At 33.6% G+C, this 18,874-nt stretch overlaps 1 protein-coding gene across 4 annotated transcripts in view; it reads right to left on the bottom strand.

Annotated features, from left to right (window-relative positions):
* Window positions 1-3,739: 3,739 nt before the first annotated feature.
* ECHDC1 (ethylmalonyl-CoA decarboxylase 1) overlaps window positions 3,740-18,874 on the bottom strand; it is a 38,040-nt gene continuing 22,905 nt past the window's right edge. For all 4 annotated transcript variants that reach the window (XM_045544324.1, XM_045544326.1, XM_045544322.1 and 1 more), the window contains exons 5-6: window positions 17,633-17,713; window positions 3,740-4,272 (exon numbers count right to left, since the gene is read on the bottom strand). In XM_045544324.1, the coding sequence (XP_045400280.1) occupies window positions 3,864-4,272; window positions 17,633-17,713 (490 nt within the window). In that variant the 3' untranslated portion in view covers window positions 3,740-3,863. The remainder of the gene's footprint in view (window positions 4,273-17,632; window positions 17,714-18,874) is intronic.

Below are 18,874 nucleotides of genomic sequence, written 5' to 3' on the forward strand. Positions count from 1 at the left end.
AAATTCCAGGTCACACAAATGGCTGGCCAATTTGTAGAATCAGTTGACTTTTTACATCATGTCTATTACTGTTTAGTAGATAATTTAAGATTGAAAATTAATTATCAAAAGATCAAATAAAGCTCCAAATTTGTAGAGTGTAGTGAGGTGCTTTCTGTTTCCAAGAAGGACAAAACAAAAATTTTATGAAAAATAACCCCAGGAAGAGGTTTTCTGTAGAAGCTTTCCCTTTTAAACAGTGACCTTTGGTTATAAGCTAAATACTATTACAGAAATATAGGCATTGATAGCAACAATTTTTAAGACAAAAGTTGCATATTTTAGCCAAATGTTCCAGATTACTTGGTAAATACCCAAGTGAGTATTTGGTTAAAAAAAAAAAAAACCTAGGCCAATGAGTTCAGATATTAAAAATATAATTTAATACAAATTTTTGTAGTACAAGTCTACTAATGAGAGAAACAGCATTCTTTGGAGGGAACATTTAACTTATTACAGTTCCCTATCATCAAATTTTCTGTTCATCTCTGCTGATCTGTAATGAGATTTTGCATTATATTACATATTTCATCTTTGAAAATTCTTCTTACACAGGTACTGCTAAATACTGCAGTTCATGAGCATATGATTTTAATTGAGCATATTCATTGCTTGAAAGGAATTTACAGAATTTTATTAGGTTCTTCTCTTGATATTTGCCTTTTAGCACATCATTACATTGCAGATTAATCATTTCCAATTGAAATTTAGGTGAAAACAACAACTCAATTGCATAGACAAATGTATTTTGAAATACAGAAATTTCTTGCATCTTGGTCTAAAATGTGCTCCTGAAACTAAGCTCAGAAAATTTACCCACTATTTGTGTGAGAATGGAGATCTCACTTGTTTTAATTTCTGACAGCGCAGGAAGTGTATAAAGCTTCTTAATATTATTTGTGGTTCAAACCTTAGCTGTCATTAAAATGACTTTCCCACAGTGTATGTTTCACATATAAGCACTATTTTGCCTTATAATTTTAGTTTTTCTTTATTTCAGAATATTACAGGGATATAAATAATATGGTTACATGGATTGCTTTTGTACTGCTTGAGACAAAGTTTAGGAGAAGTGTGCTAGTCTCCTAAATAAATGTACATTGTACCAGTTAGGTATGATTTCACCCATTCCCTTTCTCCTCCCTGCCACCTGTTTGATTTCCATTGAGTTTTATTTCCTATTGTGCACATGAGTGCTTTTTGGTTAGTTCCAATTTAATAGTGAGTAGATGGGGTGTTTATTTCTCCATTCTTGCAATACTTCACTTAGGAGAATGGTCTCCACTTCCATCCAGATTGTTACAAAACGTATCAATTCTTTCAATTCTTTTTTTTTTTTTTGTGACTGAGTAGTACTCCATGGTATACAGATAGCACATTTTATTAATCCACTCATGAATTGATGAGCACTTGGGTTGACTCCACATCTTCGCTATTGTGAATTGTGCTGCAATAAACATTCCTGTGCAACTGTCTTTTTGATAAAATGACTTACTTTCCTTGGATAAATACCCAGTAGTAGGATTGCTGGATCAAATCGCTGGTCTACTTTTAGTTCTTTAAGTTATTTCCATAAAGTTTTCCATAGAGGTTGTACTAGTTTGCAGGATTACCAACAGTGTATAAGTGTTCCTTTCTCTCCCTATCCACACCAGTATCTATTGTTTTGAGATTTTTTTATAAAAGCCATTCTAACTGGGGTTAGGTAATATCTCATTGTGGTTTTGATTTGCATTTCCCTGATGATTAGTGACGAGCATTTTTTCATATATTTATTGGTCATTTGTCTATCTTCTTATGAAAAGTTTCTGTTATATTTTTTGCCCACTTTTTAATGGGGTTGTTTGATTTTTTCCTTCCTGATTTGCTTGAGTTCTTTGTAGATTCTGGTTATTAGCCCTCTATCAGATGTACAATGTGCAAATATTTTCTCCCATTCTGTAGGTTATCTGTTCTGTTGATTGTTTCCTTGGCTGTGCAGAAGCCTTTTAATTTAAAAAGTCCTATGTATTTATTTTTGTTGTTGCTATGATTGCCATTGGGGGTCTTTGAAAATGTTGAGGAAATGGACAAATTCTTGAAAACACACAACCTCCCGAGCCTCAATCAGGAAGAAACAGAACTCCTGAACAGACCAATATCAAGCAATGAAATTGAAGCAGCAATAAAAAGTCTTCCAACAAAAAAACATCCTGGACCAGATGGCTTCACAGCAAAATTTGACTAGATCTACAGAGAAGAACTCATATCCATACTACAGAAATTATTTTATAACATTGAGAAGGAAGGAATCCTCTCCAGCTCATTCTATGAAGCCAGTATCACCTTAATACGAAAGCCAGGAAAGGACACAACAAAAAAGCAAAACTACAGACCAATATCCCTTATGAATATAGATGTGAAAATTCTCAGTAAAATTCTAACAAACCTAATTCAGCTGCACATCAAAGAAATAATCCTTCACGACCAAGTAGGCTTCATCCCAGGGATGCAAGGAGGGTTCAACATATGTAAGTCCACAAATGTGATTCACCACATAAACAGAAGCAAAAACAAAGACCATATGGTTATCTCAACAGATGCAGAAAAAGCATTTGACAAAATTCAGTACTCTTTTATGATAAGAACTCTAAACAAAATATGTATAGGTGGAACATACTTCCAAATTATAAAAGCCATACATGACAAACCCACAGCCAACATCATACTGAATGGGGAAAAACTGAAACCATTCCCACTTAGAACTGGAACTAGACAAGATTGCCCATTGTCACTACTGTTATTCAGCATAGTGCCAGAAGTCCTCGCCAGAGCAAGCAGGCAAGAGAAGGAAATCAAGGGTATCCAAATAGGATAGAGGAAAGAAGAGGTCAAACTATCATTCTTTGCTGATGATGTGATCTTATATCTAGAACACCTGAAAGACTGCCAAGAGACTCCTTGAAGTGATAAATTCAGCAAAGTCTCAGGTTACAAAATCAATGTGTACAAATCAGTAGCATTTCTATACACCAGCAACAATTAAGCTGGTAGTCAAATGGAGACACAATACCTTTCACAATAGCAAAAAAATAAAACATGTAGGAATATATTTAACCAAGGAGGTGACGACCTCTATAAGGGGAACTACAAATCACTGAGGAAGGAAATCACAGAGGATGTAAACAAATCGAAAAACACATGCTTGGGGATCGGCAGAATCAGCATTGTTAAAATGTCTGTACAAAACGATTTACACATTCAGTGCAATCCCCATCAAAATACCAACATCATTTTTTGCAGATCTAGAAAAAATAATTCTATGCTTCATTTGGAACCACAAAAGAGCCTGAATAGCCAAAGCAACCTTAAGCAGAAGGAATAAATCTGGAGGCATCACTCTTACCAGACTTTAAGCTATATATATTACAAGGCTATCATAACCAAAACAGCATGGTACTGGCATGAAAATAGAGACAGACCAATGAACAGATCAGAGAACACAGATATAAAATCATCTTTGGCAAAGCAGACAACAATATACACAGGGGAAAATAATCCCTATTCAATATTTGGTACCAGGAAAATTGTATAGCCACATGTAAAAGATTGAAAGAGGATCCTTATCTCTCACCACTCACTAAAATGAATTCAAGATGATTAGCAGACTTAAACCTAAGACATGAAACCATAAGAATTTTAGAAGAAAGTGTTGCAAAATATTATTAAAAACAAATCAGAATATTAGTAGTAGCCTTCAAAGTAATTCTGATGTTCACATTTAATATCATTTAACTTTACTACATATCATTGGAGCTTTATAGTTTGTCCACATTTTTAAAAAACTATTTATTAAATTTTCCTTTCTTAGCAATAGCCTCTAAATTTATAGGTCCACCCCAAAGTGTTCCTAAAAGATCTCTTTCATTCTGTAATGCATCCTCTAAATATAGCTCTTTGCCTGAACAAACAGATTTTTTCAAAGCTCTAATTACTTCTGGTGGCCCTTCGATAAATTGCTTTAGCCACTCTTGAGCCTCTTCTAGAGATTTAGTTTCATCTGAAGATTGCAAGACATCTTCGATCAATCCTATGTTTAGAGCTTTTTTTGGATCCAGTTTGAGGGCCCCACTTAACACTTTGAGTGCTTGTCTACTGCCAATTATTTCAACCAGTCGGGTAGTGCCACCCCAGCTTGGTATTATACCCCTCTCCTTATGGACAAATCTGATCTCACTCTCTGGTGTCATTAACCTGCAAAAGAAAAAAGAAAAACTTAATTGTATAATCATAAAGTAGTACCCATTCATCATTTAATATGAAATCACAGATCTTTATAAGTAGATGTGTTAAAAACTGAATGTTAGAAAAACATGGCTGTTTCATCTGGAATTTAGTTTACACAGTACTTAACACTTCCCTTTGAAAACAACATCAGCATTTTGTTGTGCTTGTTTATCCTTTACTTTGCATTAAGAACTTTATGTTTCTTTCTAAAAGTCCAATTTCATCCTTCTAAAGTGACTGGTGGCCTAATGAGAAAACCAGGATCAAGAAAGTAACATGGGCAATGTGAGTGCTTCCTGAGGTGGGCATCTCATATTCAGACTACAGGCACTACTTCCAAATCAAAAATGGAATCTGTTCTTTTAGGGATGTGTGTGTGTATGTGCATGCATTTATTTGTGTATGTCCAAGTTTGTGTACTGTGTATATATTTTGAATTTTATTCATTAAGCCAATATTTTAATAAAAGGGCTACCTACAGTAAGGTCCCTTGCGGAATGCATGATTACAGCTCCCTTTCTTTGTAATATGCTTTGAGCTAATGGGTAGCAGCTGGAAATGCTATTATCTGGGAATGAGGGTTATTTATATTCATGAAAACAGTAGAGATTGAAAACAAATTAGATAGACAGGTTCTAAATTGTATAGTTGAGAATTTTATTTCACTAGGGAGATGAAGGAATAAAAATGTGCTTTTCATCTGGTTATATAAACAACTCAATATCCCAAAGGAAAAATGGGAAAAGAAAATGCACAATTCTCTCTCTCTCTGTCTCACACACACACAGAGAAAAATCAATGAACATATGAAAATGTATGCCATAGCAAAAATCTCTAAAAATGCAAATTAAAAATTGAAGTATTATTTTTGATTATCAAAATTAGAAAAGATCTTTTAAAAGATCATACTTATTGTAAGAAATGATGATAGATACTCATTTACTGCTGGTGGTAGTATAAATTGGTAAAATCCTTCCTGGAGGACAACTGGCAATTACCAAAACCCTTGAACATTTTCATATCCTTTGATTAAGTTCTAATACTACTTACAGGACATATTTTCAGGAAATAATGTGAAATGTGGATAAAGCCTTATGTATAAGGAAGTTACCACAGCATTAATCATGATAGAGAAAAACTGGAAACAATGGAACAGAATAGAAAATCTATCAACAGACTCAACTATGTATCATGTACTAGGAAATCTAGTATGTGGTAAGGTGGTATCTCCAATCATTAGAACACAGAGGCCGTTTAAAATAGTGTTGGAACAAACAGCCATTTGGAAAAAAGATAACATAAGATCCATTAGTCACACCACACATAAAAATAAGCTCAAAATGGATTAGATACATAAATGTAAAACAGAACCATACAAGTACTATTATAGAAGAGAACAGAGGAATTCTTTTATAACCTGGGTTTATGTATAAAGACTTTTTAACTACCACTCAAAACCAGATGCAACAACAACAAAAAAAGTTTGATGCATACATTTTTTAAAAAAAAGGCCTGCATGGCAAAAATGAATAATAACAAAAAATAAGCAAAATCACAAGACATATGACAAGCTGGGCAAATATATACAGAATATATTGCAGACAATGACAAATATCTCTAATGTTCAAAGAACTTATAAAAATTGAGGGAAAAAGAAGACTTCTATCCAAAAGAAGACTTTAAAATGGTCCTTAGACATATGCAACTATGATCAACTTCACTTACTTTGAAAAATGCATATTAAAACTATGCTGAAATACTATTCTTCACCTATCAGATTGGCAAAAATTTAAAAGCTTAGCAATAGGCTATGTTGACAAGGCTAAGTCAGACAGGCTGGAGGGAATGCAAGACTGATCTTGCATTTCCTGTGGAGGAAAATTTGACAATAACTAACGAATATTCATTAATTTGTTAATATTCATTTAGCCTTTGATTCAGCAATCCTACTTCTAGAATTTATCCTTAAGATATATTACAATAATACCAGAAGGTATATATACAAAGTTATTCATTGCAATATTCCACATATTCAAAACAAAAAATTCAATAAGCCAGGATGGAAAAAAATAAAAAAATTAAAACTGAGTATAAAACCTAAATGAAGCAAGTATTTCAAATGAAATCAAATCAAAGGAAGACAAAAAGAACAGCGAAATAATCCAAGTAACTTTTGAACACAGTATACAATACTTTGATTATTTACCCTTAGTCTGGGAGAGAAAAATATACACACGATGCAGAAAGAACAAAATAGCAAAATTTTATTATAAAAACTGGTGGATCTGAGTGAATGGCATAGGGAAATTATTTGATTCATTCTTAAACCTTTTCTCAAAGTTTGTAATTATTTCAAAATAAAAACCAAAAAATATAATTCCAGTTTCTCTCTAGTACCAAATTCAACAGCAAAAAACTAAATATTAGGCATGTAATTGAAATGTTAACATGCTTTTGACTGCCAGAAGTTTATGCTAAAAGCCAAGCAGTCCAAGTCTGTCATTTTCTGTTTTCTAAGGTAGTTTTGCGAGATTGTTCTCCCTTTCCCCATACATGTTTAGAATGATTAGAATTAGATAGAGAGTAGAATCAAAGAGTGTTCTAAGTACTTCCTGAAGCACATTCTGGAATCTTGAGCTTGAAAGCAATCTAACAAATCATACTATAGGTATAATTACATTTAAAATAATGTCTGTATCATAAAACCCTTTCTAAATTAGTTATACAGTCATTCACTGAATAATGACATTTCAATCAAAGATGGACCACGTAAACAATGGTGGTCCTTTAAGATAATGGAGCTAAAAGTTTTCTATAAACCGGTGACATTGTAGCCATTGAATGTCGTAGAACATATGTGTTTGTGGTAATGCTGGTGTAAGCAAATCTACTGTCAGTTGTATAAAAGTATAGCACCTACAATTAGGTACAGTACATGATACTTGATAATAAATGAAACTGGGTTGTGTATTTACTATACTAATTGTTATTACAGAGTGTACACTTTCTACGTATAAAAAAAGTTAACTGTAAAATAGCCTCAGACAGGTTATTCAGGCAGTATTCCAGAAGAAGGCATTGTGACCATAGGAGATGACAGCTCCATGCATGCTGTTGCCCCTGAAGACATTCCAAGTGGGACAAGCTGTGGAGGTGGAAGACAGTGGCACTAATGGTCCTAACCCTCGTAGGCCTAGGCTAATGTGTATGTTTGTTTGTTAGCATTTAAAAAAAAAGTTTAAAAAGTTTAAAAATAATTTAAATAGAAAAAGAGCTTATAGAATAAGGATATAAAGAAAGAAAATATTTTTGTATGTTTATACAATGTATTTGTGTTTTAAGCTAAGTGTTATTTCAAGAGTCAAAAAGCTTAAAAAAATAAGTTGATAAAGTAAAAAGTTACAGTAAGCTAAAGTTAATTTATTATTGAATAAAGAATTTTTTATTAATTTAATTCAGTCTAAGTATACAGTGTTTATAAAGTCTACAGTAGTGTACAGTAATGTCCTACGCCTTCACATTCACTCACCACTCACACACTGACACCCAGAGCAACTTCCAGTCCTGCAAGCTCCATTCACAGTAACTGCCCTAATATGAGTGTACCATTTTTTTTATCTTTTATACCATATTTTTACTGTACCTTTTCTATGTTTAGGTATACAAATACTTACCATTGTGTTACAGTTACCTACAGTATTTAGTACAGTGCTATGCTTTACAAGTTTGTCGCCTAGGTGCAATAGGCTATACTGTATAGCCTAGGTGTGTATGTCGTAGGCTCTACCTTCTAGGTTTATGTAAGTACATTCTGTAATGTTCACACAGCATCAAATCACCTAATGATGCATTGCTCAAAATGTATCCCTGTCACTAAGCAGTGCATGACTGTATATGGTAACTATTACCAATGTTTTCTAAAAGTATCTAAACAAAAATTAAAAAAATAAAAATACAATTTACAAAATTAATTTAGAATAACAAAGTTACCTCTTTTCACTGGTAATCAAACAGAAATAGAAAAGTTAGCAACAAATAAGACAATTATATTCTCTGTACCAAACCCATATATGGTAGGTAGAATGACCCCAAAAAGATGTCCATGCTCTATGGAACCTGCGCTTATGTTACCTTACATGGCAAATGTGATGTAATTAAAGTTACATCCATCCTTAAAATAGGAAGATTATCCTGGATTATCTGAGTGGGCCCAATCTAATCATAAGAACACTTAAATGCAGATAATTTTCTCCAGCGGGAGTCAGAGAGATGCAGCAGAAAGGCAAGTAGATTGAAATGTGAGAGGAATTTGAATCACCACTGCTGGAGGGGGCCACGTGGAAAGCAAGAGAAGGAATGCAGGTAGCTTCTAGGGGCAAAGGCTCACTCCTTGCTGACAGTCAGCAAGGGAACAAGGACCTCAGTCCTACAAGAACTGAATTCTGCCAGTTGGAACTTGGATGAGCCTGGAAGTGGATCCTCCCCTGGAGTCTTCAGGGCCCAGTTCAACTGACACTGATTTTGGCCTTTAGAGAAATCAGTTGAGCCCGGGCAGACTCTGGATCTATGTATTTGTGAATAATAAAGATGTTTTAAGCCACCAAATTTGAGGTAATTTGTTATGGCATCTATAGAAAACTACTACACATACAAACATTTTCTTATTTTATATTTCATTCCAAATATTTTTAATCTGTCAAGGTGGATTAAAAAATTAGAAGCAAATTATTTTATTACATTTCTAGCTTTTAGTTTCCTCAATCAATTTTATCACTAAAATGGAAATATAATGCATGAGTGACTAGATTCCGAACATTGATGGATGCCCATTTTTAATTCATAAGTTAGTCTTTTGCTTTAAAAATATTTTTAAAAGGCCATTTTCTCTTGGAGTGTTTTACGTAAAAATTATGACTCAACTGAATGCAATTTAAAATGAAGGTCTATAATTGCCAAGTAGACCTCTGTGTTTCTGACATATGTATTCATTAGATCTACTATCAGCTAGTGCTTACAGGGTTTTGGGGACAAAGAGCAATGCTAGAATGCTCTATGAGCTCATTTCTTTTATATATTCATATTAAGTGTATCTCCATCTGCTATGGTACTTTCCACTGGTAGGGATGAAAATGTTAGTTGAGTGAATTCCAGGCAATCCTCCAAGGTTAAGAAAGCTCAACAAGCAAAAAGGGCCAACACATAAAGAAAGAACTTTCTATTTTTAGCAGAATGCTATGAAAACTTTTGGTGTTCTTTTGAAACAAGCAGATATTCCTAGAATATAACTACAGCAATTTGTCATAAAAGATAACTGACAAGGTACGGATAAAGCTGGGGAAAAACATCAGCTAGAGCAACTTGTATGGATTTATCACTTCCTTGTAACTGGGGCTACTAGTGTAGTTAATTTAGTAGGCAATTTATCTAATAACATCTTTTTTTTTATGGTAGAGATAGGGTCTCGCTATGTTGCTCAGGCTGGTCTTGAACACCTAGGCTCAAGTGACCCTCCCACGTTGGCCTCCCAAAGTGCTAGGATTACACGTGTGAGCTACTGTGCCAGCCAAACCTCTAACTTTTAAAAACTATAGTTGCCCTTGGTATGTGGGTTTTAAAAGGGCTGAGTAATCTAGGACAGTGCTTTTCACATTTCTATGGTCAAGGATCAATTTCTTCTACATTAAATTTTCTAATCAGTTGTAGACAAATAATTTTGTAAAATAACAAAAAAAATTACTGAAAAATGGAACAAAAAAGCAAGACATATTAATACACTTTTTTTTATGGCTGTGCCTGGCATACGTGGGTACTGAAATATGTTTGATGAACAAAGACACCACTTCCAGAAATTTGGTCCACAATGAATGTGTTTTCGTTGGAAGCTGGTCTGCAAATGCATGAGATATATTGCTGGATAAATCTGACAGAGAGTAGTATCCTCAGATATCTCATAACAAGTAAAATTAGGTATTTAACGAGGCTTTAGGATACACTATACTTTCTTCATTTAGAGAATAAAAGCAAGACAATTGCACAGTATTACAGGATATAATAGTCTCTGATTACTTTTTCTGCTATTTTGCCTTTTGTCTTAAACCCTAACTACACCCAAACACAGATGAGGAATGAATATGAAAGATGATACAGAAGTCTAATAAATACAAAAGTGTAATAACCAGAATCTATCTACATTAGAGGATTTTCACATTTTCCAAAGGACATCTAAAAAGTCTTAATCTGTACTTTTATGTAAAAGATTTTTAAGTGTAGTAATGCACACTTGCATATAGCTCAGAATCTTTAAATGTATTATATATTTAAATATATATTTCATGTTCATATATTATATATATTACATATATGTTGAAATTATATATTCCATAAGTACATGTATGTCAGGGTAAAGTAAATAATGGATTTAATTCTTTCACACTTATAGCATTTCCTGTTTAGTCTCCCATCATGCATAAAGCCAATGACTGCCTCCTCTTCACAGAATAAAATATAGCAGCATCCTAATGCAATCTGTACTGCTGACAGCAGAGGGCACTGTCATATAAAATGACCACTTGTGTACAAAGAATCCAGTCTGATTAGGAAGTACTAGTTTTCAAAGAGGCCAGGATTTCTGTAAATTATCTTATTATACACCAAAACCATTTGAAAATCTCTATGTGTGTACAAAGTGACATATTTTAACTGATAAATTGAAACCTGAGTAATAAATTATTTTAAAAAAGAAAAATCAATATAAAATTTTACTATTTTGCATGAATTAGCTTACTGAATCTTTTCTTATACTACATCTATTGCTACATAATGCCATTTATATGAAGTTGAAAAGAAAAAAATGGAATATATTTGTTACAGTTATACCATCTTAAACCATAAAGGAAGCAAAGAAGTAATTACCATAAAATTAAGGATAATATTAATAGTTAACGCTAAGTGGAAGTAAGGGGATTGTGACCAAGAAGGGGCAGGTGGGGGGCTTTGGGAGTGCTGGCAATGCTACCGTTCTTGACCTCTATCATGGTTATGAAGGTTCCACTTTGTAAGAAGTCATCCAACTGACAAAACCATACTATTAGAAGGCCTTATCAGAACTGTATCAATAGTCAAAAGAAATATCTTAAGACAAAAGATAATGATAAAGTATTATATATATAGAAATATCTACTTTAAAATCAGGGGTTCTAAACCATGGGTCCATGGAAGATATTTTATGTGAAGTTTCCTAATAGAGAATCCCTAGCTTTCATTGTATTCTCAAAAAACTAGAAGATCAATATAGAAATATCATCTAGGTATTAATTTAGGTCTAGCCATTTTAGAAGTGAGTGAGCTAAGTTCCAAAACTATTCAAAGAGCATAGAAAACAACACATCTAATACTAGAAGTGTTTTTGGTTAGGGAAATCATTGTCTTCATTCATGAAGTTAAACACTCAGATATGCTTAGACCCCCATATTCTTTCTGATAAAAAATATAAAGAAAATGGCATTCTATTCTCCTTATATTTATTTCTTTAGTAGATAATTGTTTAAGGAAAAAATATAATGATTATGGAGTTATATTAAGCAAAAGGTATGTCACCAATACACAAAGGAGAGGAGAAGGGAAATAAAAAAATAGTTGTAATGTCCATATATGTTTTGTGAAGTAATATATTATTTGAAGGTAGACTGTGACAACTTTAAAATGTCATTGTTAACCCTAAGCCAACTAGTAAAAAAATCTATATATCTGATACACATACACACATATACATATGTATATATACATCTGGAAGAGATATGGTCGATATTAGAGGTAAAATGGGATCACAAAATAATCTAGAATGAAGCAGGAAAAAAGAGTAAGAAGGAACAAACAACAGATGGGACAAACAGAAGACAAATACAGGTATACACTGTTTTACTGCGTTTCACTTTACTATGCTCCGTGGATAGGATTTTTTTTACAAACTGCAGGTTTGTGGCAACCCTGCATTAGGCAAATCTGTCGGTGCCATTTTCTAACAGCATGTGCTCACTTTGTATCTCTGTGTCACATTTTGGTAATTCTCTTAATGTTTCAAATTTTTTTATTATTTTATCTGGTATGATGATGTGTGATCAGTGATTTTTAATCTTACTATTTTAATTGTTTGGGTACACCACAAACCACCCCCCCCCATGTAAGACAGCAAACTTAATCAATAAATGTTGAGTGTGTTCTGACAGCTCCACTGACCAGCTGTTTCCCCATCTCTCTCCCTCTCCTCAGGTCTCCCCTACTCCCTGAGACACAACAATAGTCTCCCCTATTCCCTGAGACACAACAATATTGAAATTAGGCCAATTAATAACCCTACAATGGCCTTTAAGTGTTCAAGTAAAAGGAAGAGTCACGTCTCTCACTTTAAATCAAAAGCTAGAAGTGATTTTAAGTGTAATGAAGAAGGTGTGTTGAAAGCTGAGCTAGACCAAAGCTAGGCCTCTTGTACCAAATAGTTAGTCAAGTTGTCAAAGCAAAGGAAAAGTTCTCAATGAAAATTAAAAGTGCTAGTCTAGGCCAGGCATGGTGGCTCACACCTGTAATCCTAGCACTCTGGGAGGCCAAGGTGGGAGGACTGCTTGAGGCCAGGAGTTTGAGGTTGTAGTGAGCTATGATAAGGCCACCGCACTTTAGCCTGGGTGACAGAGTGAGACTGTCTGGAAAAAAAAATAAAGTGTCACTCCAGTGAACATTCAAATGATAAGAAAGCAAAACAGTCTTATTACTAATATAGAGAAAGTTTAGTTGTCTGGATAAAAGATCAGACAAGTCACAACATTACCTTAAGCCAAAGCCTAATCCAGAGCAAGGCCCTAACTCTCTTCAATTCCTTGAAGCTAAGAGAGGTGAGGAAATAGCAGAAGAAAAGTTTGAAGCTATCAGAGGTTAGTTCATGAGGTTTAATAAAAGAAACCCTCTCCATAACACAAAGGTGCAAAGTGAAGCAGCAAGTGGTAATGTAGAAGCTGCAGCAGGTTAATTAGAAGATCTAGCTAGAATAATTGATGAAGGTGGCTACACTAAACAACAGATTTTCAGTATAGACGAAACATCCTTCTATTGGAAGGAGAGGCCATGTAGAACTTTAATAACTAGAGAAGCGAAGCCAATACCTGGCTTTGAAGCTTTTAAGGATAGGTTGACTCTTGTTAGGGGCTAACGCAGCTGGTCACTTTAAGTTAGAGCCAATGCTCATCTACCATTCTGAAAATACTAGGGCCCTTAAGAATTATGCTAAATCTATTCTGCCTGTGCTCTACAAATGGAACAACAAAGCCTCAATGACAACACATCTGTTTATAGCATGGTTTACTGAATATTTTAAGACCATTTTTGAGACCTACCACTCAAAAAAAAAGAAAAAAATTCTCCCAAAAACTGTTGCTCGTTGACAGTAAGCCTAGTCAATGAAGAGCTCTGATGACAAGGAGATTCATGTTGCTTTCATGCCTGTCAACAACATCCATTCTGCAGCCCATTAATTAAGGAGTAATTCTGACTTTCAAGTCTTATTATTTAAGAAATACATTTTATAAGGCTATAGCCACTAAAGATAATGATTCCTCTGATGGATCTGCCTTCTGGAAAGGATTCACCATTCTAGATGCCATTAAGAACATTTATGATTCATTGGAAGAGGTCAAAATATCAACATTAACAAGAGTTTGGAAGAAGCTGACTCCAGCCCTCAGGGATGATGTTGAGGAGTTCAAGACTGCAGTGGAGGAAGTAACTGCAGATATGGTGGAAATAATAAGAGAACTAGAATTCAAAGTGGAACCTGAAGATTTGGCCTAATTGCTACAATCTCATGATAAAAGCTGAACAGATGAGTTGCTTTTTATAGATGACCAAACAAAGTGGTTTTTGAGAAGGAATCTACTCCTGGTGAAGATGTTATGAACATTATTGAAATGACAACAAAGGATTTAGAATATTTCACAAACTTAGTTGATAAAATAGTGGCAAGGCTTGAGAGGATTAACTCCCATTCTGAAAGAAGTTCTCCTGTGGATAAAATGCTATCAAATAGCAACACAGGCTAGAAATCATTCATGAAAAGAAGTCAATCAATGTGGCAAACTTCACTGTTGTCTTATTTAAGAAATTGCCACAGTCACTTCAAGCTTCAGCAACCACCATCCTGTCCTGATGAGTCAGCAGTCATCAACATTGAGGGACAACTTTCCACAAACAAAAAGATTACAACTCAATGAAGGCTCAGATGATTATTAGCATTTTTCAGCAACAAACTATGTTTTAATTAAAGTATGTACATCATTTTTTAGACATTATGCTACTATACAACTAATAGACTACAATATAGTATAAACATAACTTTTATATGCACCGGGAAACAAAAAATGTGTGTGACTTGCTTTATTGTGACATTTACTTTATTGTAGTGGTTTAAAACCAAACCTGCAATATCACTGAGGTATGCCTGTACTAAGATGGTAGATTTAAAACCCATCGTGTTAGTAACAACACTGAATATATACATGGAGCAAATACTCCAATTAAAAGGCAGAGAGGCAGAGATTGTCAGTCTGGGTAGAAAAGCAAGACCCTAATATATGTTGTCTACTAGAATATAATTTGAACAATAGAGACAGGTTTAAAATGAAAAGACAGAAAAAGAAATACCATAGAAATATTAATCACAATAAAACTGGGCTGGCTATATTTACATCAGACAAAATAGATTCTTGATTGGATACTGGATCAGGAAAAGATCATTAGTATGATAATTTAAAAAATCCGAATGAGGTCTGTAGATTATTTAAAAGTATTATATCAATGTTAATTTCCTGGTTTTGTGATTGTACTGTGGTTATATATGATATTAACATCTGCGGAAGCTGAGTGAAAGGTGGAATTATATGTATAATTTTTGTAAGTTTTTCAAAATGAGAAGTTGAAAACATTTTAAAAATTACAAATTTCTGCTCTTCAAAGACACTAACAATAAAACAAAAAAGCAAGCCATAAGCTGGGAATAAATATTCACAATACTTTTTTATGTTTGACCAAAAATATACTATATTTGACTTATATAAAGGAATTTTATTCAGAATATGTAAAGAACCCCTATAATTTCAATAAGAAGACAACTTAATTTTTAAAAAGGGGCAAAAGATTTGAAACAGCAAAAAAGAAGATGTATCAAATGGCCAATAAAAACATAGCAAGATGCTCAACAGCATCAGTCATCATGGAAATTCAAGTTAAAAATCACAATGAATTCCCACAATGGCTCCCATCCATCAAATGGCTAATCTAAAAAGCTTGACAATAGTATGCGTTGGCACATATATGGTACAGCTGGAGCTTTCATCCATTACTGACAGGAATGTAAAATTGTACAACCACCTAGGAAAAGCTTAAGAAACTAATTTGTTAGCTTCTTAAGTTAAATACACTTACCCCACATGACTCGACAATTCCACTCTTGGGTTTTCACCCAAAAGAAATGAAACTGCATGTCCACATAAACACTTCTACGTGAATATTCACAACAGCTTTATTTATAATAGCCCCAAACTAGAAACAGCTCATGTGTCCATCAATGTATGGTACCTACTGTGCTATATTGGCATAGAAAGGAATACTACTAAGCCATAAAATAAACAAATCACTGATACGCGCAAAAACACAAATGGATCTCAAAAGAAGGGGGGGGTATGTCCACACAATAAAATACTTTCTACTGTTAAAAAGGAATAAAGTATTGATACATAATACAACATACATGAATCTCAACATAATTAGACTGAATGAAAGAAGCCAGACATTAAAAAGTACCTACTTGTGTGAGTCTATTTATATAAAATTCTAAAAAAAAAATCTACTTTAGAGTGAGAAAGTGATGTGTTTGCCTTGGACTGGGGGTGGGAACTGACTGGGAAGGGGTATATGCAAACATACGGGAGAGATAAAATGTTCTAAATCTTGATTGTGGAGGTGGCTACATGGGTGTATACATTCAACAAAATTCACTTACATTATACAATTAAATTGGGTGCATTTTATTGAATGCAATTTGTACTTCAATAAATTTAATTTTAGAAATTGTTAAAATGTTGTACAACATGATGCTTTGAAATATCTAGAGCACTACATGCTAGAGCAGAGTGGCTCTTGCTTTACTGTCTGAAAGTGAGAGTCAAAAGTTTGCTGGAAGTTTCCTCTTAATACATGCTTCAACATTTTTCTTAGCCAGGATCAAGTGTATAACAAACAGAAAAAAAGTGGGCAAGGCCAGGTTTAGTCCTAAGGTTGAAAACATCCCAACTGAAAAGAAAATACGTTTAAAAGTACGCCAGAAGGTTACCTGATTAGCATTTCTGTAAAAGAGAGCAGTATAAAGTAATCTTAAGACTCTAAACAATATCATGTGTATATTGATGTGTTCTTTAGGTTAAACATTATGCTAAAATCTATATATTCACTAGTTCTTTTAAATATACCTAAACACATTTAACAGAGATACTGCCATTTTATAGATAAAGAAACAGAGAGGTGAAATAGATACTTGCACAAAGTTAAATAGATAAGTGTCAAGCTGAGATTGAACCTAAGCCTTTCTGACTCCAGTCCTCAGGCTCTTTACTGTCTGGCACTTTATCTCCAATTATGCCATGTATATTACCTTTTGCATTATAAAGAGGCTCAAGTGTGTGGGCCTGTACAGATTACAGAGCAATGGTATTCATCTCCTTATAGCTGTGCTCGTACGTCTTGGGAATGGCACTGAGAAAGCAGTTTAAAGCATGTAGAAAGCATTAGATTCTACAAAATGTCATTCCTATATAGTATAGGTATCAAATACTAAAAACAATTCCAGTGACTGAAGAGATGCTGGTCCCAAATAACTTCCTCTAACTTTATTCCCTAGTCTACCCAAAACCTCACAAAGTACTGTAAATCACAGTAGAATGAAGATAAGAAATAGATCTCAGAAAACCTCTTTTAATTTGGGAGAGGACAGCTATAGCAGTTTCTCTCATTCTATTTTCCTTTTTTATTTTTTTTCAGTTGTTTACTTTTCTTTGTATAATCCTTTTGAATTTTAAAGTTTCATATATTTCCTTAGCTTTCTTCACCAGGAACTTTGCTAATAATGGATGTGATTTATTCAGAATTATGTTTTATTAATATTTTGAAATATATAGTAATAAAGTAATAGTAGATTATGCTAAATTAAAATTATCTACTTTAAGACAAAAGGAAAATATTCACTAATTGAGTATCCTGTTTAAGAGTATATGAAATATTTTCATCCTACCTGAAATCACATGCTGTAGTAAATTCTGCTCCTCCACCCAATGCCCAACCTTGAACCAGTGCAACACTTATTAAAGGAAGTCTGTATATTGAAGGAAAAATTGATGTTAATATTTTTAATTTCAATATTAATTTACAAATGTTATATTTAAAAATATCTTAAAATGCAATGAAACAAAAGTATTGCATTGTCTTTATAGTAACAAACATTGTCTTTATAATAACAAACATACATCAGGGGACAATAGAACCTTGAACCTGTGTACCATGAGAGGAAGAACAGTATAATACTAAAGATATAATAATTCATACTAAATGCCATGTAAGTTTATCAAAAGACCTCCCTGAATAACTATATATTTTTAAAATATAGACATATTGTGACTTTCTTCCAAATAGGTGGATGCTTTTGTATAATATATAACTCCCGGAACTTCTCAGCAGCTGGCAATCAGGAATAGTTGAATGTGATGTTGTTTTAGTCCATTTTTATTGATATCAGGTTAAAGGTGGGAAAATTAAGGCTGTATCCAAAGGAAGGAACTGTGATACAGAAGATAGAGCCCCAAAAGTGTGTTATGAAGGTTTCTATCAAAAATCTTCTCATTACTGCCTGAAGTGATCCACAGACTAATCCTATATAAAGGCATGATTTGATGGTAAAAATAAATCTCTTACCATTCCTGTTTGCAAAGAACCACTTTGCAGGAGTGTCTGAATACTACCAGGTAAAATGTTTTGAAGGTATGAAATTTTTTGTAGGTTCTAACCAAAATCCAAACCTGCAAGTCTAAAGAAACTGAAAATTTCAAATAACTTCCCAGATTTATCTAAGAAAAAGTCAAATGTAATAGGGAAAGGGAGGTTAACAACAGCTAAGACAATAAAAATGGCATTTTAGAATAGTAATGGTATGATTCCATTAAATGTTACTCTTTCTAGACTCTCAAATATGATAAGTACCCAAAGTACAGTGATGACCAATAACTATGCTTAAATAAATATGAATATTAGTTTTCATAATTTTAAAATTATCTATATTCAGAATATGAAAATAGAAAACTAATGAGCCAAAACATGTCAGTTTGTAACCCCAAACATAGAAAAATAAACCAAGAAGAATTTTTTCCCTTTTCTTTCTTCATCTAGGTGCAAAGTGAATTCATCTTCCTCAGAAAGCTGTAAAAGCCTTCTCCAATCCATACTTCTTTTTCTCTCTCCTCTGGATACCAACCACTTCACT

The sequence above is a fragment of the Lemur catta genome, chromosome 2 (genome assembly GCF_020740605.2).
Source record: "Lemur catta isolate mLemCat1 chromosome 2, mLemCat1.pri, whole genome shotgun sequence".
In the NCBI taxonomy this organism is placed as follows: Eukaryota; Metazoa; Chordata; class Mammalia; order Primates; family Lemuridae; genus Lemur; species Lemur catta.